This window comes from Melopsittacus undulatus, chromosome 1 (assembly GCF_012275295.1).
Source record: "Melopsittacus undulatus isolate bMelUnd1 chromosome 1, bMelUnd1.mat.Z, whole genome shotgun sequence".
NCBI lineage: Eukaryota > Metazoa > Chordata > Aves > Psittaciformes > Psittaculidae > Melopsittacus > Melopsittacus undulatus.
Window position 1 is genome coordinate 61,627,090 of NC_047527.1, and position 24,553 is coordinate 61,651,642.

The following is a 24,553-nucleotide window of genomic DNA, read 5'->3' on the forward strand; positions in this document are numbered from 1 at the left end:
GAAGCTGTGCAGGTTGCTTGCAAGCAGCGCACAGCTCCCGGGAGCAGTGGCTGCGGGGCAGGTGTTCCCCACCCTGAGGCCCGTCCTACCACACCTGTACTCACCCTGTTCACCGGGGGCCCTTGCTCCGTGCCCACCACAGGCCCCGCAGCGGGTGGGAGGGATCCGGGCGGCTCCGGGGTGGGAGCTGTGGGGCGTGAGGTCCTTCCCTCCCCTCGGGGCGGGGCCGCCGCACTCAAAGCCGGGGCGGGCGACGGGCAGAGCCGGCGGCAGCAGCACCATGGAGAGCGGCGCGGCAGGGAGCCTCGACGCCGCAGCCTTCCTCGGAGCCTGGCGGCGCTTCGACCCCGACGGCAAGTGGGGCGGAGGGGAGAGGAGGGGGTGGGGGCACGGGGGGGTGGCTGCATGCGGGAGCTGGGGTGGGACGTGTGAACTCTGTCCCCATCTTCCTCCTCCTCATGCCCAGTATCAGGGCTGAAAATCTCCCGTCCCACTCCCAAGTTTTTGCCTGTTCATCAGCTCCCGGTTTTGTTAGCTGTTCCCTCGTGTGCACGCAGCCTGTGATTTTTATCTTTTCCTGAAGTTTTCTGTAAGGAAACTCGTCGGGAAGCTTGGCAACACTGTGCCCAAAGTCCAGATAGGAACTGATCAAACCCCCCCCCTCCCCCCCTTTCTGCAGGCAGCCCCACAACATGATCCCAGTGCCACCTGACCGTTAATATATTTGACTTTTATTTAGACAATGGTTACATAGAAGGGAAGGAGCTTGACAACTTTTTCCATCATCTCCTGGAGAAAGTGGGACCAGAAGTAAGTACTGTGCCGTGGTAACTGTGCATCAAGCCCAAGCAAAAAGGTCATTAGTCTGAGAGATGATCCATACCTGTTGTTCTCTGGTTGCTAGCTTCCACAGCAACCCCAAAGGTAAAGATCTTTTCTCTTGGCAACAAGGTGTGACCATGAGTGCAATCACCTGAGAAGCTGATCCATTGTTCTCGGTCCAAGGGTTGCTGTCAGGGTAAGCCTGCCATCAGCACCAGCTGAAGGGGATGGTTGGGAGCATGGAGAGAAAGTAATTTATTGCACTTGAATAGAAACAAGTGGAAAAGCACTGGCAAATTGTCTGGCAGGGCAATGGGAGGGCAACAGTGTTGACTTACTTAAGCAGGTGCTGGTTAGTTTTGTTAATATGATATGTTTCTTTACAAGGTCAATCTTTAACAACTGTGCTGTCATTAATTTTTAACGGTACTTAGGAAGAAGATGTGCATCTGTAATGCGGCAAATGGCTAGAAGCCAAACAGGAGTAAATTCTGCTGCTGGTAATGTCAAGACCTGGCTCTCAAGTGTTTCTGGGTTTCTCCCCTGGTTTCCTTTTCTTTCTTCCCTTCCCTTACTCTTAAAATCACTGTTCTAGCAGAAGTTGCACCACAGTTTACACGAGCTGGTTTCCCCAGCTCTAGGTCATACTTTGCCTTTGACTTGTCACCATTGGTGAAGTAGAAATCTTGGCATTCAAGCCAGCTTTTCATAAGTATGTAAAGAATATATTCTGATAAGAGGTTTACTATTCTCGCTACACAGTGTGTGCCCAACTAGGAAGTGAATAAGAACAAATAAGGAATAAGAAACTTCCAAATGGAAGGGGATGATGTGCCGGAACAAAAAACCAGAGATAAAACTATTCCTTTAAGCAGAAAGTAATTAACAAGAAGGGAAAAGGTAGCTGATAAAAGGCATAAATTCATGAGTATCAAGTGTAAAATCAGAATTATACTTACAAGCCAATTAGGATTCTTGGATCTTTGGGGCTATAATAAAAAGATAGCAGCTGTGAATAGTTTTCCAGGCATGTTTTTGTTTAATTTGCAAGTAAATTTGGATGGAAATACTGTCAGCTTCTGTAGAAATGTTTTCTAGCGAATGGAAGATTGGATGAACAGATAGGCACGTGGAAAGACTTTGAAGCAAATCAGAAAAGATTCACCGATAAGTGATAAGAATCCTTAAGGATACAGAAAAACAGTTTTGAAGAGAAATTGAAAAGCAGAAAAACCAATTTGAAGAGAAATTGAAAAGCTCATGATGGTTTACCCAGGAACAAAAGATGAAATTGGGAGCTGCCACTCTTGGGGCATTGAAACACCGGCACAGGGCATGTTTAAGTGATCCCAGTGACAGCAAATGTGAGATGTTGAAGGAGAGGCTTAAAATGAAGCCACAGAGCTCAACACTGTAGTGGGTCACTGAAGAAATGACCTCTGAGTGATGCTCTCCAGTGTTAGCTAAAGTGAAGTTTAACCAGGGATCTCACACTGCAGGCAGGTTGGTAATGATGAGAGGTCAAGAGGAAACTTCCAGCCCCACTCTAGCCCATCTCTGCCCTTGCACATCCCTCACGTGAGCTTTTGGAGACAGCATCACACCAGATGGGTTGCAAACCCAGTGTGCCACAGCACTTTTTGTGGTCTTGCTGATATCAACATGAACTCTATTATATTCAGCACAAAGTAAGGTTGTGTTAGCGATGAACTGTTCTGCTTGAAGAAACCAGAAACAGTTTCATTGATTGCTAAAAGTCACTGCTCAGCTGACTCCAACTTAAACCAGCACCCTCATGTCACTTGCATCTCCTTTGCTTCCGCTGCCTAGGCTTTGCCATTAAAAGAAAAAGCTTATCGCAAATTGACTGAAGAAAGAACCACCTCCCTCTCTCCCTGTTAAAGGTGAGGCTCATTTTGGACAACAGTGCCCACTAACTGCCAGGGGGCTCAAACATGCTCACAGGTAGTTTTGGTTTTCTCCCCTGGTTTTCTTGCCCACTTTTTGGCAGCATCTCCACTCAAGGTAAGATGAGGTGTTGTTTTCTTCTCTTTTGCCAGCAGCCTGGTGTTGGTTCCCATGGTTATGTAGGGACAAAATGGTCAGCAGCAGGCAGAACAGTCTGCCTCAGTGGCAGAAAACCCAAGGGGAGCTTTGTCCCAGAGGCTGAGGACAGCCCTCTGCCCCACTCCTCTAGATGTACAGGTTGCCTGTAGTGCCACAGGAAAAAAAGGTCTCCGCTACCTTTGTACAATGTCATCTAGCAACATTGAGCCATTTTTGCCTTTTTCACATGATTTATGTTGTACGGGCTTGTGGTTATAGTGGGAGGGGTAAGGGATCCCCTTTGCACTGGTGTTCACCATCCTACAGAAAGGAAGCATCCTTGAAGCCAGCAGTGAGGTGGCACTGAGCATCTCTGTGCTTCACTGCTCCTTTTGACCTTTTCCTTTGGCTCTTAATGCCTCTGTTTCCTTGCACAGTAAAAGGAGGAGACAGTAACACACTGGCATAACTTCCAGATGTGTCACAGGGATTAATTAGTGACCGTGCCTGAAGTGCCATGCAAGTGATAAATAATGTTATCAGCACTTAAAGTTGTCTCACTTGAATTGAATAGCGAATGGCTTCATAATTATATTTTTTCAGCCTGCACTCTCTAAGCTGTTATTTTTCTTAATGACCACTGTAGTCCTTCAGCTCTGTTTTTCTTCCCTGCAGCATCCCCAGCTGACACTAAATGCCAGGGGGATGGGAGCAGCTGGGAAAACAATGCAAAAGGGAGCCTGTTGGGAAGCTGAGAGGCACAGCTCTTCCTGACGGCTCCCAGCAAGGAAGAAAGCTTGAAATATCATCCAGCAAGGGAGGCTAACTCATCAGCTTTTGTTGAACCATCAAGATTTTGGGGGGGGAAGGGAAAATTTGCCACAAAGGTAGGTCTACATTAAACTGACCCAAATCCCAGATGCTGCTTCCTGTTTCTCCTCCTCTAGCATTTGGAAAATGCCCTTCACCACATGCTTTAACTTCTGGTCAGCCCTGAAGTGGTCAGGCAGTTGGACTAGATAATCGTTGTAGGTCTCTTACAAATGAAATAGTCTGTTCAGTTCTGTTCTGTTCTGGTTTGTTCCTAAGGAAATGCCTTTGATTTCCAGGTGTGTGTTACGTATCTGTAAGACTTCAGTGTTTCATATGACACTGAAGTTTATATAAATTCTCCATCAGCTGGAGGGGCTTCTGCAGTTTGATTTGTTTGGGGGATATGAGGCAGAATAGAGGATAATGCAGCCACACACTAGCAGAGCTTTTTGAACTGCTGGCATTACCCATCTGCTGTTGTTATTACTCCTATGACTTCTCTCTAAGCATCTGAGCCTCCAGCTTCCAACTGCTGCTTCATGGCTGCTGTGAGTGCCTGTGCTCTTGTCTGCTCACTCATAAAACTCCTCATTGCACATTTTGGCTACCAAGCATTTTCTAGAAGTTTTTATACTAAAGAGATAATTCAGTGAAAAAAAGAGAGTTTCTTTCACCACTGAAGGAGTAATTTTGCTGGAACAGCCCCTGCCTTTCTCTCTTACATTGCTGTACATCTTTCTTTCTGTATAGAGACCATTTAAGATCTTCCTTGCTTGCTCTTTGCTATAGTTTCAATGCAGTTTTATGTATATTCTCATAATGATTAGACAAGAAGCGTTTTATAGATGAATGGCTACAAATTTAGGGTTTGGGTTACTGAAAATCTCCATAAAACCAGTGATACAGATACAGAGGGCACATTACCATTATGCTCTCTGGGCTTTCACAGACAGGCATTTCACTTTGCTTCAATGATACTGCAATTAGACAGAAGAGTCTCAGATAAAAGTTGGTTGCCCTCACCTAACTGTGTGTAAGAGAGCATGTGTAAATATTTTTGATGTGTAAATTTGACCATGCAGGACAGGTTCCAGTCCCCCTGCCCAAACCATGTACATAGTTAGGACTGGAAGAAACAGTCATAAAGGATTTGTCTTTGCTTTTTACTTCCAAAGAAGATAAGCAGCCTCCAGTTGCTCTTGTACTTCATCCTTGCCTTGTACAGTGTGTTGTCTGTCTAATTTATGTGTTTAACTTAATATGATCATGAATGCAGCAGCTAATCATTCAATGTTCAATGGCTAAAACATCAGCCAGCCTCAAAGCCATCCAAAGCAGACTTCCCCTATATATTATCAATCCAAGAGACCCAGGATGATAGAGCAGATCTCTGGTGACCATTAGGTTACCGCAACAAGACTTCAGACAGGAAACATTCATCTTTCATCCTTCTCCAGACTAATTCAGAAATCTAAACCCTGAATCGATCCTGATTATTTAGACATTAGGAAGAAGTTCTTTACTGTGAGTGTGCAGAGGCACTGGCACAGGTTACCCAGAGAAGCTGCGGCTCCCCCATCCCTGGCAGTGTTCAAGGCCAGGTTGGATGGGGCTTTGAGCAGCTTGATCCACTGGAAGGCATCCCTGGCCATGTAACTAGATGATCCTTAATGTCCCTCCCAACCTAAAGCATTCTTTGATTCTGATGCAGTAGTTATTTCTTTAGGTGTGGCTTTTGACAGCATTGATTAGCCTTACCATAGCCTTATTATTCCTGATCCTGCACATTAAGGTAGGGCACTGCAAGTGCCTAAAGTATCTCTAACTGCAAACTCAACATGCTCATGGGAAAAAACAGACATGATGCGCTTTCAGTGCCCAAAGGCATGTCAAAAAGCTTCCAGCCTAGCGGAAAGGACAGAACAAAGAACCTGTCCAAAGCCTAACCACAAAACCCTGCTGGCACAGGGAAGAGTGTAACAGCCTTTGTTGTATGGTGGTGTCTTCTATGTGAAAAAGTATTTCCCACATATGTGCTGATGAGAGCAAAAAACGCAACGTGGGATGACAGGATAAGCACTCATCTATTGTAGCATGCAGGATTACAGTAAATCCTAACTAAAATACAGGCCCAAATTCTCAAGAGATAGCATTGCAGTTAAGTAAGCAAGATTGGCCCAAATGAGACATCTCAGGAGCTGCATGGTGAAATCCCACACTAATACAGGCAATCCAATGTACAACTGCATGGGTGAAGTGAAGTCATTCATGTGATTCATTTCTTTTAAGCTACAGGATTTAAGGAAGAAATCTTTGGCCAAAAAAAAGTGGTTCTTCTAACGTCAAAGTGTACATTAATGGTGTCTCATCTGGTATTTTCTGGCATCCTTTCTCTACTGTGTGGCTTTTGGCATGGTAACAGTTGTTGAGTTTGTTTTCCAACTAGGTTTCTTGGCAGATGTAATTTATTTTCATAGATCTTGTAGGAACTTGATATCTCTGGGGCGCTTTGCTCTTCTATCAAATTTGGCTGAAACCTTAGGAGAAGCATGTACTCAAGCCAGCATTTTCAGTTAAAGAAATGGCCATGATAGTCACTTACATTTAATTTCTTCTTGCTTTTTATACCCTTATCAATATAGTGGCTTGCTTCCAAAAATCATGTCAAGAAGGAAAAAAAAAATCAATTTATGGCAAACCTGTCCTGATCAGCAGGAATTAAATGAGATGTTTGAAAGCAGAACATGTTTGGTGTCTAGGCTTTACTGCTCATTGCAATCTGTAGTTGAATGGTGAGTTAATAATTACAGAGAAGGAAGGAAAAACAAACTTCCTGGGGAAGCCGGTGGCCACAGCACTCAGTGCAGCACCTGTGTGACCGTGTAAATACCATTATGTCCCGCGTTTGCCTGCCTCAAGGTCTCCCCTTCTTGATCTCATCACCCTGATCTTTCTCCCTTTATCACAGGACTTGCCCTGATCTGAAAGGCAAGGAAATACTTGTAGATGCCCAAAGACAGAGAATAAAAAATCAGGCCTCTTGACCAATAAGCTGCCAAGCTACTACCTTGGCCTCCCCACATGAACCTCAGCCCAAGGTGTCCAAGGCAGTGAGGGCACCCCTGTAGCCCTCAGTGGAAGTGGCATGGCTTACTTGATTCATTTATTTATTCATTTATCCTCTAGGATTGAGATTTCTGGTAAACATAAAGGTCATCTTTGAAACCTAATAGTCATAAACCAAGGTGTATCGTTATCAGTGTAAAACTTCGTACTCTACACATATTTTTACCTTGAGCAAGCATCTTGAGAAAACCAGTTTGTGAAACATCTTTTATCCATTGAGAGTAAAGGGTGAATTTTAGTAGATCTATTACTGTTTGTGTTTTATAAGTTTTTATACTTATGGACAGAGACAGATTGTCCAACTTGAAAAATCCACTGTAGTGTGACCCCTTGGACTGAAAGCTGCTTGAGCTATGTAAATATTGTCACTATTTCCGGTATTTAATTGATGTAACATATAGTTTAAATGAGTTAAAAATAAACAATAAAAAAGGAGGCAGTCCCATTTCTGTGTAGATAACAATGTTCCTGCCACAGAGTGCTCAATGAGGTGGTGGTTAACAGCTGACACGAAGCTGAGCAATAAGCTTTCTTAACAAGTGACTAGTCTGAGCTCCACAGCACACTTTTCAAATACTAACTATGATTATGGTTTCAGGAATAACTTATCCTACTGGGCACGGAGGAGGATAATTTCAGAGTACTTTGCAAGCCTATTGAAGTCAGCAACTGATAGGCTTGCCTAACTCCTGCGAGCTGTCTCGAAGCATCAAGGTGCCATCAGATGGCAATTTAAATAGCCTGATGGCCAGTTATAATGCTAAGGGGAAAGAAAACTGTATTTGCATGTTCAGTGGTGTGCTGTGTCTGCAGTGGCTCCCAGCCATAGGGCCTGCAGGGCTTGCTGGACACCACCAAGGGGATGGAGTATCCTGCAGCTGTGCCCTGGGACCTGCTCATGACCAATGGCAGGCTTCAGGAAGGGGATTGCCATCTCGGGCACATCCTTGTGGGATCACTGCTGGGTGTTTCATCCCGTAACTAGGGGCTGTCAGGCCTTAGCATTGTACCCCAAGGATGTACTCCAGGAGCTGCATCCCACTGCCCTACAAAGACCCATGTATGTATCTCTATCCTCCTATTCCCATTCCCAGATTCCCCAACTTTCCATCATCTGACACATCCTAGTCCTGTGGTACCGCAGAAGTGGAGAGATTGAAGAGCTTCACTTATTCTATGCAGAACTCCCTCTGGTTGTTTTGACTTGACATTGACAAATCAAAGCCAATTAACTCTTTCTCCCCTGATTTCAGTGTATGATCCTGTCCACTGACAGTAAAGGTTTTGTATAAACCTGTAGTGACTTTGTGCAAATAAGTGGTCATGTGCTCTGAGTCTGCTCTGAGACAAGGTGAAGGCAAATTAAATTATATCATAGATGATCACTCATGCTGTATGCCTACCCCTCTACTTATAGCTATCTTTCTTTTCTGGTATTACTAACAGCAAATTACAGCTTTTGGGAAATACCAGTCACATCTAAACACATGTGGAAAGGTAGTGACAAAGTGGGTGCAAATGTACACCTCAGCTTAAATGAACCTAAGCCTAAGATATCTCATTTGCTTTTTGCTTACCCCATCTGTGACATCCTAGTGTATCTCTACTGTCCCAGAGAGGTGCCAGGACCTGCTCAATACAGGTGAGGAAGGTAATGTTGGACTTCATTAGCTGCTTGGACAAGATTGAGTAGGTGAGATGCCCAGTCCAGCCACAAAGCTTGTCTGACCAGAAACCTTTCCCCAGAGTAGGGAAACTGTGCTTTGTGTAGCTTAGTCAGGCCAGATACCCTAATGGTTACTGCTAAGAGAAAGACATCATGCCTGATAAACTGAAGCATTGTATTTCACCTGTCACAGTGATGCCTGTCAAAACGTACAGCCTGACAAGTCCTGAAAACTCCTCACTATGTATAAACTGATTATGGGGTTGATGCAAAGGGAATGTGAATTGCTTGAAATTTCATGCTATTAACCCAGAAACACTGACAATGTTTCATGCCAGGTCTTGAACTAGTTGACAGGCAATAATAAGCCCCACTGACACCTTTCAGGGCTGATGATCTAATGAACTACAGGGATGTAGCTCAAGGATAAGGACAACTTCCTGAAAAGCATGAGCTGAAAATGAGTTGCATAGAAACTACTGTAACACACACTCCAACAAAACCAAACCCCAGTGATACAGTGGGAACAGTTGGATAAGGAAGCAGGTGTCACTGAAATATTTTGGGGTCTCCAAACACTGGTCTTCCAACTGAAAGCTTAGTTGGTACACAGATATGCATGTCTTGTTTCCAAAAGTTCATCTGTGGTGGTGTGTTTGTGGGCTTTTAAAAGGATGTAAGGATGCGATGATCCTGATGGTTACCAGTGAGGGGAAATTTCCTCCAAGACACTCTTCTCGTGCCCCCAGCAATTCTCATGTGCATATTGTTTCCTCACGGCAGAACACCATCACAGAAGAAAAAGTTCAAAGGATGAAGGAGCAATTTATGTCTGCCTATGATGGCACCGCAGATGGACACTTGCAAATCCAAGAGGTATGTCTCCTCAGCCCCAGTCCAGGATTTCCTTTATAGAAGGTTGGAGAGTTAGGGCAGAAAGGGCCTGTCAGGATAGGACATGGAGCAGTCATTTTAAATTAGAGTAGATTCAGACTAGATGAAAGGAAGAAATGTTTTACAAGGGGGGTGGTGAAGCACTGAAGCATGTTGCCTGGAGAGGTGGTAGAGATGTGGTAGATGCATTCAAGGTCTGGTTGGATGGGGCTTTGAGCAGCCTGATCTAGTTGAAGAGGTCCCTGACTATTGAAGGGGGATTGGAATATATGAACTTTAAAGGTCCCTTCTGACCCAGACCATTCTATGAATCTATGAAATAGGCCTATAGTAGATATGGAAGATAGAGCCTGAGTGGGGAGGACGTGAGTTGTGAAATACTACATTAGCCAGATCTCTTGATATGGGGTTTTATTTCCAAGGCAACAATGTGCCCAGTATATATTTCTCATACTGGGTCAGCAGCAACCCAATTTTTCTCTTTACTTTCATGATTTGGGTTTGGTTTAGGGGGGTTATATGTTTTGTTGTTGGTTACGTTTTGGTTTTGTTTTGGTGTTTTTTTTTTCCAAGCTTGCAAAGATAATCTTGCCGGATGATGAGAACTTTCTGCTGCTTTTCCGACGGGAAACTCCCTTGGACAACAGTGTGGAATTCATGCGGGTCTGTACCTCCACATTGCCTCTTCCCCTTGCAACACCAACAGCTTCCTCAATGTGTATGCTGACAATCTCTGTGGTACATAACATGGGAAATACACGGGTATTGTGGAAGCAAAATGTGTTCTGACCGGTTCATGTAGAGAAGGTTGTAAATTATTTATACCAGCAAAATAGAGATGTGTGAGCTCAGGGTGGACAGAGGGTACCCAGAGTTCATTAAACTTTACAGGCAGTCTCAGCCACCTATCTGTAATGCTGCCAGAGACAAAACTTTATGGTAGTGCGTACCCAGTGGTGATTTCAGCCCTACTGGGAGCTACAGCCAAAGCTGCCTCTCCTGCAGCACAGCACAGACCAAGAGGGCAGACCAGGCATGTCTTAAGTGCCATTTTATCCTGAAGCATTAGCCTGGTAGGGTGGTAGAGTGGAAATCTCCATAACGTGGATCAACTGAGGAGCAAAATCCTAAGTTTTCTTTAACCTTACCCAATATCTTTAAGTATCCCAGCACCAAAATTTTTCCCAAGACTTGCAGTTACTTTTATTTCACATCAAAACAGGGGCTTCCACAGATCAATGTCCAGTTCTGTGTGGCCTTGACTTTTACTCAGAGCAATAAAAGAAGCAGCATGTACAAATTAGGTAAGAAATGCAGGGGAGTTTCTTAGGTTTTTTTTTCCTTTTATAGACAGTGTGTCTGCATGAAGTATGTGATAACAGCATGTCACATGTGCAGCATCCAAGTGAGAATAAAAGCTATTGTGTGAAAAGTTTATTTTATGTCATCTACAATTAATCAAGTATTGGATGATGCACAGCTTGCTCGTTAGGGAAGCCCTGATCTGAATCTTTACAATCTATCACCCAAGCAGATGATTAACTGCAATATTTATGTGGTCATATCAATCTATCCCCATTCAGATTTGGCGCAGTTACGATGCTGACAGCAGTGGATTTATTTCAGCTGGCGAGCTTAAAGTAAGTTATTCTAATAAGTCTCTTTGGGGTTGATCTGCAGCTCACTGATGTCAGTGGGAGCCTTTTCACTGGCTTTACCAATTTGCTGCCTTTTTGTGTAGTTGACAAATGGCTTTTCAAGGTTGTCCATGGCGAGTTTAAGGACTGGGGACCATCCAGGCTTCTAGTGCAGCTGCAGGGACCCTGCTGGGATGGAGTAGGCTCTGCTGTTTCCCTTGCTGTCCTGCTTTCTCCTTGCCTCATCACATAACCCCATTCATCTCACAGAGCCCCAAGCACTCAAGGTGAGGCAGCACTCACCTTGTCTTTGCACATGTGCCTCTCCCAGCTAAACAGAGCCAAAGCTGTTGTGTTTTGTTAATGGGATTTCTTCAATCTCTTCCTGAGCCTGCAGATTTCCTGAGCACTGATTTCGTTTTAAAGCTCATACTATCGAGGCTGAAGCCTGTTAAACGCTTTGAGCCAGCTGGGCATGGGGGTCCATCCTTGGGCTGCAGACCCTGTGCTGACATCTCAGAGTGTGGTTCCAGCTTGTGCCCTAACAAGGACATAAAAGGATGCTTAAGTTTGTGCTGAATGACAGATATTTTGATTTGAGATCAGTTAGCAAATATTGCAGGGCTTACGTTATCTTCTCTTTCTTTTGTGAGATAATTATGACTCATTCCAGTGTGCCTGCTCTGGGGAAATCTGGTTATTTTCTAATCTATTTATTTAGGTTTCAATTAAAAAAAATGGAACTTTATGTGAAACTGAAGATACCAGAGCTAGTCAGGAATGTGAAACAGGTTCATGTAACCCTGCTGAATTTGGATTTAATTTCTTACTGTGTTTTCTTGAAGTTACTCCAATTTATTCTTTCTATATTCAAATTTATTCTTTCCTTCCTACAGGATTTCCTGCGAGATCTCTTTTTGCAGCATGACAAGGTGGTAACTGAAGTGAAGCTGGAAGAATATACTGATACCATGGTAAGAGAAGATGGTGTTAATATTGCTTAGATTACAGTGCTGCCTAGAAATCTCCTTCAGGGTCATTATGTGCAGGGCTGTAAGTGCCCTCTTAAAAGGTGTACCTCCTCCAAGAGATCTCTCTGGCAACTTTGCACGTGCTACTGCTGTTTCTTTGCATTGCACCAGACGTCAGCTGTGAACAGCATTTCAAGTATTTTTGCTGTGAGTTGAACTGTTTGCTCTGACACTAAAGCAAACCAGGCTCTATGCCCCTTCAAAAAGAGAGGTGAGGTGCATCCTTCTTCATGGTGTGTTCAGCTTCAGCCAGATCTGGAGCTCCTTCCCTTCCTCCCTTCCTCCTAGCAAATCATTTTGCTCCCAAGACACGCAGGTATCTGTCTCTTCTGCTCTGTGAAGCCCAACAAGCCTTGCTGGCTCCCTGCTGCTTCCCTGAAATACTGAGACGTTGAAAGCTTCAGGTCTTCCCCTGCCTTATCACAATATAGCTTTTATACTGCAATCAGCAGCATAATATTTGGTGTAAGTTCAGCATCAGTCACCTGGATTTCAGAGCAACTTATCACATCTAACCATCTAAAAACAGGAAAAGGAAAGGAAAGCAAAAATCTCATTTCTTATGTCACTCGCAAAGGCATCATTTGAGTTCGACTAGCAGACATTTACCATTGCAATTTTCTAAATGAGTTTCAGATGGGACTGTCATGATTCCTGCCACAGAAACTGTGCTTGTGCCTGAAAACCAGCTTGATATGCAAGCAAAAAAGGAGCTGCCAGCATATTTTGCGATACTGAGTTATGAGTGCATGATGCATCTGTGTCTGAATTGTGAACCTTTAGAGCAAAGGGTCCATAACATTATTGAAGATTGTGAGGTTTTTTCATATTTGCAATATAATGGAGAGGAATTCAAGCTACAGAAATTCCTTCCCAACTGGCAGGGCTTGGAAACAGTAGATGCCAGAAACTACAGCTAGAACAAAAACCTTTCTGGTACTGTTTGCAGGTAGCAAATAGCTTTTATGCTGCTCCAGTCAGGTTTCCATCCCCAGTGGCTTATTTGTGATCAGGTGATGGGGAATAGTCAGACTCAAGCCTGTAGACATTGGGAGGTTCATTTCCTCCAGCTCTTTTCCCTTTTCCATAATTTCCCAAGAAAGATCTGCCATTTCTGCTCCTAAATGCAGCTAGATGTCAGTGCAGCCTTGGGCTGATGGCCAGGAGGCCTGCTTTCTATTCACACTGGGTTTTATACATTAGCTTCGTATCTTTGGAGAGTCAGTTTGGTCCCTGTGTTACAGGATAAATTTTGACCTGGGAAAAGGGATGCATTGTATATCTAGGGAAATCTGTGGTCCAAATGCAAATCTGGCTCATGAGGACAAAACTTTACAAAGCTTCAATGCCAAAAGAATCAGGGATGTTAATAGTTATTAGAAAATGAGGATATGGCAGATGTTTTTTCCCCTTGCAATTCCTTTCTATAAACTGAAGATCAAGGATATTTACCAACACACCTGATCCCAAGAGCTAAGACAGGGTATGACATTACAACATGAGCAATCTTACCCTGTGATATCCTGTAGTAAAAGAGAGGATATGAATTCTGTACATCACTGCAAAGTATCCACATGGACAAAATCTGCGTAGTAGCAGATACACTGCACAAAGTGATTGCATGGGAACTTACCTGAAGTAGGAGGGCAAAATTACAAAGAAGGAAGGAAAGATTCAGTCTTACATTTGCAGTGCTGGATTAAAAAGGCAGAAGTGACTCAAGGAGCCGAGAGCAAAGGTATGATGTCAAGGCCCAGGGCAATGAAAGCTCTTTGCTTTCTCTCTCTGCTTTCCATGTGGAGTTGGGAGCTGCCCAATTGCAGAACCATGATGGAACTCTGCCACCATCAGTGCTGTCTGGGAAAACAGGGGGACAGTGGCCTTTACATTTCACTCTTGAGGCTTTCACAGACTTCCTGATGTATCTTTAGCAACCAGCTGCACCAATTAATTTACTGCAGAATGGAAATACTTCTCTCGCCTATCACTTTGCTCTCACACTTTTATCTGTTTAGAGCAAAAGGTCTTTGGGACAAGGACCTGTTTCTGCTGTACACAGCTACAGGTTCTCTCAGGGTGGCCTATCTCTCCAACTGAGGGCTTTCAAGTGCCACTGTAATAACATTACTTGAAACAAGCTGTGCTCCAAGGAGCTGTAAGCCCATCTGTCTCCACGGAAATTTGTAGATCTCTGCCCTCTTTTCTGTACATTCACAGCCAGCTGCACACGTCCTAAGAAGCTACTGATACACTGAGTGGACCGTACAGCCTTCTGGAGACTGGGATAAAGGGGAAAAGACAGAAACTGTGATTTTAAGGAAGCTCACCCAGGCATGAAGGCAAAAAAAGATAAAGAAAGAAAAAAGGCAGTTTGTGATTCTGTGCTGAGTATTTGCCGCTGTAGCTTGTGAGAGGTGTAAGCAGATAGCGTATCAACCAGGCTATGCTAAAATACTTGTCACTTATGTTTCTATGAATGACCTTAAACCACATTAAAAAAAAAGCTGAAAAGAGGGAGAAAGTATTTATTTTGGAAGATATTTGTTCCCTCCAGAAAGAAACATCACTTTATCAGGTTGCTTCGAAGCCATTTCTTAAAATGCTATTCTTTTTCCTTGTGACCTTGAAATCCTCTCTTCAGAAAGCACTGATAGAAATCAGGGATCTGATGAACAAGTAATGAACCCCTGGAAAGAAAACAGGTAGTGAATGTGTTGGCATTGCACAAGCCCCAGGAGTCTGCTAAATCAAATCTTAAAGAGCACTAAAGCCGCTGGGGAAAGCCACAAAAGAAAAACATTTCAATTCTCGGGCTCTCCATGGGGGAATTAAAGTAGCAGCTCCGTGCTGAGGAAGCCCCTTTGCAAGCATAGTTCTTGTTAGTTATCATACCTGTGTATATGTATGTTTGTATTAACAGCCATTAAGTGTGTATTGATGTTTATTTATCGGCACCCACTTGCATGAGAAGATACATAGTCATGTATAGCTCTGCATCCTTGAAAATAGCAGGTCTGTTGCTTTCCCATGGGCAAAAACCAATAGTTGTCAGCACAGAGCAGGTACGTTGAGGCTGAAGCAAAGCGTCCTATTGCTCTAATACTCTGCAGGCCATGAGAAGAGACCCCGGGGGTCCTGTTCCAGGAGACAAGAGGAGCATAGCTGAGAATGGAGGGGTTTAAGAGAGTATTCTGCCTTTCTGAAATAACAAGCTGGAGAAATTAAAATGCACCCCCTTATTGCTTCATGATGAGGAGGCTGTGGAGGATAACAGCAGTACTACCAGCCTTTCCCAGTCCCTTCCCACCTCCCTTCAGCCCCCAGAATCAAGGTGTGATTAGGCTTCTGGGTCCTGGTGAAGTTTCAGCCCATGAATACCCAGCTCACACATGCATTTGACATTTTGTTATGAGTGACAGCTTCCATGCATGTGCATGCATACGGCTATGTACTTGTATATTGTAAATGTACCAGATATTGTAAAGGCTGGAATACAAACAAGATTTAAGACATAATTTCTGCTGTTTTAAGACACAGTTTCTGATGAAATGAAATATTCATCCTTTTTCCTCTCTAAGAACAAAATTCTCACTCCTTTTTCCTCTCTAAGAACAAAATTCTCACTCAGCTTTTGCATCTTGGCATATGTTACTATCTTTTTCATAGAAACACTGATAGTCCATAGCTTCACAGATAGCAGCACGCTACTTCTAGTTAGTAATCCTAGTGTCTACAAGCCACATTCAGGGCAAGCTCATTACTGAGGCAAACTTCATCAAGTTAAGTTATATATACTGCTGAAGCAGTCGCACATGCAACACTGACATTCACTTTTTGCATTGCCTTATGTTGATAATGTCAGACTGAGCATGAAAAAGTCCTTTAGTCTGAGCATTTTTATATTTGAGCAAAACGTAAAGGATAAACCCTCCTCCCAGGCCAGCACACCATCTCTGCTCATCACAAGATAAATTCTAGAGAGGCAATACTGTAAGTGCAGTGATAATAACTCAAAAAGCAAGGGTCATGAACTGCAGTATTTGAGAGCTTGCAGAAGGAGATGGCAGAGGATGAAATATGAGCCCCAGAGAAGGCAATATAGAAATCCTCCGAGCTGCAATGACGCCAGGGTTTTGCTGTGCTCCTCTGCAAAGTTTCTCCTGGAGACTGAGCTATGTATCCCAAGCATGCCAGCCTGCAGCTGACCAGCTGAGGGCTCCTCATCTTCTCAGTGCAGAGGGGAACAGGTTGACTTCTCCCTGAAGCTGATCTGTGCCCATGAGTATGCATGGTGAGTTATCTTTACTGTGCAGTGCAGGGATTTCTAGTGCTTCTGTGGCTGCTGTCTGTCCTCACTGTGAGGACAATGGTAGAGGCTCAGTGTGGTCATTTCTTTAGCTGTGAAAACCTGTCTGTCTGTCTGTGCTCAGTGCCAATGCCAGTGTATTTATGTAGAACACAAGTCACAGCACAGAAATCACAGGTCATTTAGCCCCTTAACACTTTATTGGCCAAGCCAGCTTATCTGTGTTAATGGAGTCTCTTATTACCAAAGTAATAGTGCAATAATGGAAAGGCAAATATTTATTGTACTGACAAAAGCCTAAAGAGTTTATTATGCTTATTAACACACTGAGCAAACCTCCCAAAGCTCTAGAAATATAGTAGGAGTGGAGTATAGCCTAGAAGACTGGTTGTCTGGAGGAGAAGTCTTTGTACATCCCTTCTCCTGGCAATGGTTCATGCTGGCCTCCCTCCCAGGTGGCTCTGTAAGGATGCTGTGACTTCCAAAAGACTGCATCTGCAGTGATGCACTGCACTGCAACCATCACATCTCCTAACCCCAGCCACTATTATAGGAACCACCCCATTTCCGAAGAGCTTCCTCCTGGCTCTGGATGGGTGTGTTTCCTCTTGTTGCTTTGCTATGTGGGATAAAGAGAGGACCCACACAGCTGATGAACACAATGGAGGGAAATCTGCCTCCCTTTTCCCTTCTATGCTTAATCATGGTGGTGCTGTCACCTCTAGTTTTGCACCACACTTGCTGTGGCATAAGCCAGGGGAAGCAGAAAATCCCATTTAAGCTTAAACTTCATTTCTGAAGATGAAAACCAACAGAACTCAGGAGCCTGCAGGCTTTTGAAAACCACAGCAGATAACGCCTGGGTCCTTTAGGAACCAAAACACTCAGAAATCCTGCACTAAATGACTTCTCTGGATTACACAGGCAATCTGGTCAGGAAGAGAACGGAGCTTTTTGATCTGAGGGCAACAGGGCCCTCCTGTCTCTCTGCAAAAGCCTTTGTTTCCCCCTCCCCTTCCTTCCCTAAGGAAAGAAGACACAGACAGTCCTACAGCTCGAATACATTCCTGCCTTTATGCACCTTCAATAACTTTGGAACTCACTGGCCAGTTTTAGTTACAGCTCTTGGGTATAGATGCCCTCAGTGTATGTATTTGTGAGAACAGGAGGTCAGGCAAGAGCCAGTTCTTCCTGTGTTCCACCTGGGGGATAAAGCACTTTATTGCACACAGACAACCAGAACCAGAGAAGGTTTAAAAGCAGGCTTTAGTGAGTCCACTGATCACAGAACTATTTGTTTTGGTTGTTTACTTCTTTCCTTATCTCTGTCATGGAAGATATTTCACATTTATAATCTTATATTGCTCTTTAAAGCACATGTGTCTGTCATGTTGTGGTGTTTCAGTGGCCTTCTTGATAACACTGGACTGGGAAAGCAGAGATATTTCATTTGCTGTATTCAAAGCCAATGGCAGTTTCAATTGTGTAACAACTCTTGTTTTGCAAACCCAGCTCTTATGCTCTGCCTCTGAATGCATGGACTACCTTCAAGCAAATAGAGCTAAGACTTCCCTGGTGCACTGCTATTAAAATGTCAGTGAATTAACTTGTGCAAACGCTTTAAAACATGGGGCAGCTTGACAGTAAAACAAATGCATCATTTTATAAAGCATACTACTAGATGCAACAAAGCTTTTACTGAAATGGAGTGCTGTTTAAACATGCCAGACCTTATCCTTAACCACATTGAGATGTTTCGTATCAGTCTGGCATCATACATACACCTTTCAGGAGTGTAAACTGAAAATCCACCCAGTTTAACATATCAAGATGGTGTGTAAAGGTAAAAAACGTAAACTATAAACAATCTTATGATGATTTCAAATATCTGCTTCTCCCATGATATATGCTTCATGACATTGGGTGGGTATCCTCTGTTGTTCTTTGTGTAGTATGTACACAATTGGCAGATCAGATCAAACGCATGCTTGAAAATTGGAAGTTTAATTAATAAACTTCCCAAGATTTCCCAATAAATTTTCCAAGGCTTTTCCCAAGTAACGCAGCCCAAGATTGCCTTTCAGTGGGTATGCATGAGCTCGGGTTTTCCAGATAATAGGATTAGATCTATCTTATTAGCTGTGGTACCTGAACTAATTCAGTAAACACTATTCCATCTTCCCTACATGTTTTCCATCTTTCATGTGTAAGTCACGGGACAAGAACTAGCTTGGTTTACCTCTTGCAGACAGACATTTATTTTATCTCTGTTGACTGGCATGGACAATCAAAATATGGTATGTGTGTGAAAAAGTTATTCAGGTTACTTGTTGCAGAAAAAAGGCCAAACAATTTGAAATCACAAAGATTCTGTCTTGGTATTGCAGCAGCAGAGTTGAGTGAAGGAGGTCAGAGGGGAGCTGGTTAGCTGTAAATAGACATGGTCAGCTGCTGTGTTGATGTTAATGTTAAGGTAAAAGATAGGGTGCAAATGAAATAAATTTTGTTTCTTGGGGATGTTACTTTTCATTAAGGTTCCAATCAGGAAAGTATTGTCTCTGCAGCTGAGTGTGCTTTAATGGGGTCTGTGCCACTGCTGGAATACTGTGAGGGGTTCAGAAATGGGCAGATTTGAAAACCACCAGCTCAGAAAATTGTGCCACCCTTGCACTTGATGTTAGCAGAGGACATCCTGCCTGGGGCTTGGGCAAGAACCCCAAGCAAGCAGAGAGAGGGCACAGGACAGAGTAAAATATGTACTGGTGGTTTTTTATGTGTGTTCTCCTCATGGCCTCCCTATTTCATCTCTGTTTTCTTGATTTTTAGATGAAAATCTTTGACAAAAACAAAGATGGACGACTGGATCTGAATGACCTGGCAAGGTGTGCTTGAGTAATATTGATAGGGTTTTTCAGCTTCCAGTGGCAGATCCAGGCAAGGTGATGACCTCCCTCTGGGCACATGCATTAGAGTCCTACCTCCTTTCCAATTAAACCAGGGACTCTGATCTCTAGCATATAGTCCCCATCACAGTAGTCTGAGAACCCAGAGCCTGTGGCAGTGAGCAGTGCCAGGACCTGTTTGTGCATTATCGACATGCTCTGGCATGATCTGTGCTACCTCTCCAATGCTTCCTCAGGAGGTGACAAGGCAACCAGTGTCACTGCTTCTCCGAAAAAGGATGGCAGTCCCTTCAGCAGGGTCATAGATGTGTGTATATTACACAGAACTGTGCACAGCAGAGATTGAAAGGACTTTTGTTTCCTGTTTGAGGAATAAAAGTGCCACCACAAAGTATTTTGCCAATGGCAATAAGAAAGGATTCAGAAGACAAGGTGAAGACATTTGATAATGAGAGTGGGGACTCAGTCTTTGACCACAGTCTCTGTTCTGTCCTTAGAGGTTTTTATATGATTTTCACTGCATGCAGATAGAGAGTATGCCTCTGTCTGTAAATTTATGTGCAGTGATTGCAGGAAACTTCAAGCATGCAAGTACAGTCTTAGAACACCAGGCTGGGGGATGAGAGGTACTGGTTTGCCACTGCTACTTTCTGCTTGGGATCACAATGCCTACCAGCACAAATAACTGCAGTGCATATAGCAGTTCCCTTTGGCCACCGAATACATTAAGAGAGAGAAGCAGAATGGAGCATATCTAAAGGAGGTTGCTGTTGCATTTTCCTCTTCATTGCAGCTCCCTGCTGGTGCCTTACTCCAGGCCAGCTGAGGCTCCCCTCTGGTCTGAGCACATTTCTTACACCCCAGCCCCAATCCTCCCATGTGCAGGCACGGCTCAGCATGCCCCGTGTCATAGGCTCTAAAAACCTCAGGATTAGCAAAGCAGCCAGAGAGAAAAGGTTTTATCAGTGCTCTGAGGGTCTTTGGGATGGGAAAGGAGAGGAATTTGGCCAGTCTCAGTGTGCAGGCCAGTAGTACTTTGTTACAGCCACCCATTCTCCCTCTGAAAGAGAGTGATAAATTACTCTCCTTTAATGCAACACAGCAGGCTGGTTACAAGGAATGATTGTCTGGTAGCTTTTGCTTCCAAAGCTGTCACCCTCCATTGTGCAGGACCACCAGAAATGCTCTGGGAGAAGCAGTGGTGCTAAGAAACTCATTTGTAGTGAGGCAAAGGGCACCCACCATTCCCCATCAGGCAGGGAGGGGGGCATGTGTTCCCCTAACAGCCCTCTGTAAATAACCCTGCAGGCAATTTTCTTTTTTAAAAGCCCATAATCTAAACCCCCTTTGCTTTATGACCCAGAGGTTTGTGTGCAGATGATAAAGTGGAAAGATCATAATTTAAATCTCTCCATTCAGGATTCTGGCTCTCCAGGAAAATTTCCTTCTTCAATTTAAAATGGATGTAAGTAGTGCTATCCAGTGATGCATCAACCCCATTTCTCTCAGCTGAGATAACCTGGGCCCAAACTTGATTCTCTTTAAAATGTACGTTTCATCTGCTTGTCCCCTTCTCATGCAGGCTTGCAGCACGGAAGAGAGGAGGAGAGATTTTGAGAAGATCTTCGCACACTACGATGTTGTGAGTCCCAGGGGCAATTCCATTGCTGTTTTTAAATCACGCAGATTTAGCACGCTCAGACTTACTCCTCCTGCTGGGTGCTGTGGGAATCGTTCGGGAAGTGCAGTTGTGCCTGAGGCTATGGGGCAGAGGGGTCCAGCGCTGGATTTAAGGTGGGGATAGAGGGAAGCGATGCCACCACATCTGGTGACAAAGGACCCGTTCTGACTTTCTCCATCACCACAGCCAGTGTTGCTGCATTAACTTCATTTCACTTCAAAAGACTCAAGAGACATAGAGGAGGTGACAACTTTAACATTTGCAGTCTCAGGCAGTTTGGGACCTGCATCACCAACACCTTGAAATTAAAACCCCTTCCAGTATTGACCCATGGGCTATTTAGGGAGTCTGGCCAAGGACAGACATAACCAGAAAACTGCCTGTCAGAAATCAGTAATTCAGTGCCACTCTGACAGTTAACAACTCCCTCAATGTGGTGAACAGCAAGCCACAAAAAATGGTGGGAGATGTTGCTCCCATTTGAGGGGAGAAGATGGTCTGGGAAAAAGGAAAGAATATCGAATATTAGGAAGATTTTTTTGTTGTGAAGGTGGTGAGACACTGGCACAGGTTGCCCAGAGAAGCTGTGGCTGCCCTGGCAGTGCTCAAGGCCAGGTTGGATGGGGCTTTGAGCAAACTGGTCTAGTGGAAGTTGTCGCTGCCTGTGGAACTAGATAATCTCTAAGGTGCCTTCCAACCCAAACCTTTCTGCGATTCCATGATCTTTATGCTATAATTTTCAGTGACCATGTGAACCTACTGAACAGTAAACATTGTAGTGGTTTTGACTCATTGGAACGTTTTGAGTTTATTTCATCTTTCAGAGTAAAACAGGAGCACTAGAAGGCCCAGAAGTGGATGGGTTTGTCAAAGACATGATGGAACTGGTCCAGGTAGCTTCATGGCTCTTTCTATTTGTTAATATCCTATGTTTCTGAGAGAAGGGTGCTTGTTTGGGAAAAGTTATGTAAATAGAGGGGCTAGTAAGACCATAGAGTCAAATTTTACTTTAGTAATCAGCAGAAATGGATGTCAATCTCAGCATATACACCACAGAGCATTTAATCATATCACAGAAATTCTGCCTGACAAATTAATACAACTTCACTCTGCAACTCCATTTATGGAAGATCCATTCTAGCTCATATTCTGAATTAGGCGAGATGGTATGTGTTAGCATCACAAATTGTGTTGACATGGACCAGTCATCAGAAGTTCTTTCTTCACTGTGGACGTAGCCCTCAGCAGAATGACCTCATGGTTCATTAGTTCATCATAGGACTACACCTGGAAGTTACTTGAGGTCTATCTCTAATCAAGAATACCATACCCAGTGTGTAGAAGCAGAGAAAGCAGTACAGCATTAGCAACATACAGAGACAGTGTAGTCTATAACATGTGTCTTTAGCATTCATATGATCCACTAAACGTATTTTTAAGCTGCTGACTAGCCTGTAAAACAGTAGCCTGCTGACGGAAATGCCACATCACTCCTCATGTAGCAGGTTTGAGAGAGGAAGCCAAATGAAAGCACAGGTAGAAAAGCACAGTGATTTGTATTGCACACCTTTCTGCAGACTTTTGTTTGATATAGATCGGATACTGATGGCCTCGACTAATAGGCACAAAAATCATGTTGCACCTCCATACAGTTACTCACAGTCCCATGCCCCTTCTGTTTTTGCAGGGTGCCCTTTCCTCATTCTCTGTTTGTTTCCCCACTGTGTATGAGCTGAAGTGGGGTCAGGCCATTTGGTCACCCTTCCTCGGGTGGATTTTCCAGCTGCTGCACAGCTTGCTGCTTTACAGGGCTGGGGAAATGCAGAGCCGTTTTCTCTCTCAGCACTGTCTTTATCTTTTGCCTGCAGCCCAGCATTAGTGGCGTGGACCTGGACAAGTTCCGCCAGATCCTGCTCAACCACTGCGACATGAACAAGGATGGCAAAATTCAGAAATCCGAACTGGCTTTGTGTCTCGGGCTGAAAATGAACCCGTAGCCAGGGCTGTGCTCGTGGTTGTGTTTCCCTTGTGAGATTTGCCTGCTGCTCCTCTTAGAAGTGTGTCCGTGCTGCTGTGTGAGAGGAGCTGGAGAGTGGGATCTGCATGGAGGACCTTCATGCTCCACCAGTCCCTTTGTGGTGTTCACTCGATGCCGCTTCCTGTGGGTCCTGTTAGCAGTGTCTGTGCCCATAAGCACAGCAGCTGCTCAGAAAAGCGAGTGCTGTTCTTTTCCTGTCCCTATGAAACACTGCCCTACCATTCCCTAGATGAGGGACAAGTATCTCCTTAATAACATCCCATCAGTGCTCTCAGAGTGTGGGTACTAGGTGTTTCTGATGGTTGCCTTATATGTGTGAAGTCATTACTTTGGTGAATGCTGTGCTTTGTTCACTTAAATATTGGGTGGATGTCAGCGTATTTGTGCAGAAATAAAAAATGGCAGCTGTAGAAGTTCTGTAAGATTGGAGTTCATGTGTCACGTACAGAAAGCCATCTGCCACAGGCTGGCAGACCATATGCAGTAGCCACTTTATGTAAAATACATCATATGGCCACATATAGGTTTTGTGATGCCTATTGGGTGTGAGGTTTTTATCTGTCAGGCAATGAAACATGGTAGATCCTTCCCGTGGGGAAACCACACACCCCAGGAAATAATGTCACCTCCAGGATGAAGCCACAGAGTAACACCACTTCTGGAGGAAATGTTTCTTCTGACTCAAAATAATGCACAAGATTTCCATAAACTGGAAAACTGGAAGGACAGAAGCTGGATGAGAGCAAAGCTTAGTTTTAGATATGTAAGAGTTAATAAATACTTGTAACCTTTAATGAACTTAAAGCTTCCCACCACTTCCAGGCCGTGAGTGCAGTCCTGGACCCTAGTGGCAGCAGCATCATTTATGCCATGTTTTGCCATATTCCAAAGGCTTTGACTGAGTATTCAGAAAGTGCCACACCTACTCTGTTGTGCCCAAATAATCCTTTCTTCATTTCCAAAGAGAAAACTGGGAGGAAGGGCTGTTGGCAAAAAGCCTGCGCATTTCAGCATTTCTGTCCCCTACTGATGACAGACCCCGATTTGACACTACAAGCATCTTTCTGGTGATGTTCTTTGCACAAGGCAATACAATGAAACACTCCCTTTACATTTGGGTTTATGAAAATTAGTCAGAAATTACCTTCAGTCAACACGAACAGAGATGGAGATGATGATTCAGTGCTTAAGAACACACACAACTTTAGGGATATGCTGATTTTCTATTTTCATTGATGATAAGCTCACAGACCGAACAAGTGCTAAGTGTGTGTTTAACCCTAGCGCAGAACCAGGGCTTTAAACTCCCAAATTGCTTTTTATTACCCTGAAAGCAACATAAATCACAACCACAATTACAGAGCTTTGCAGTGGTTCAGAAAAACAATAAAGAATCAGACCTTAGCAGCATCAGGGATGCAGCTTTACTCAGGGATGCTCATGTCCCTGTGAGAACAACAGACAGGAAGCCAGCAGACAAATCCCACACACTGCTGTTGATCAGACATGCTTTACCACTGTCCTGAGCAATGTGTAACAAATTCAGTGAGGCACATCACCAACCACTGTTTCGTCATACCTCAAATAGAA

The 24,553-nt window shown here is 43.9% G+C and overlaps 1 protein-coding gene across 1 annotated transcript; it reads left to right on the forward strand.

Moving 5' to 3' along the window:
* The first annotated feature begins 280 nt into the window (after positions 1–280).
* Positions 281–23,302, forward strand: SCGN (secretagogin, EF-hand calcium binding protein). Its single transcript, XM_034064896.1, has 11 exons — positions 281–353; positions 740–810; positions 9,257–9,349; positions 9,941–10,030; positions 10,951–11,007; positions 11,901–11,978; positions 19,168–19,223; positions 20,664–20,709; positions 20,827–20,886; positions 21,750–21,818; positions 22,794–23,302. The coding sequence occupies exons 1-11, from the start codon at positions 281–283 to the stop codon at positions 22,920–22,922; spliced, it is 822 nt and encodes a 273-aa protein (XP_033920787.1). The 3' UTR covers positions 22,923–23,302.
* The last annotated feature ends 1,251 nt before the right edge of the window (positions 23,303–24,553 follow it).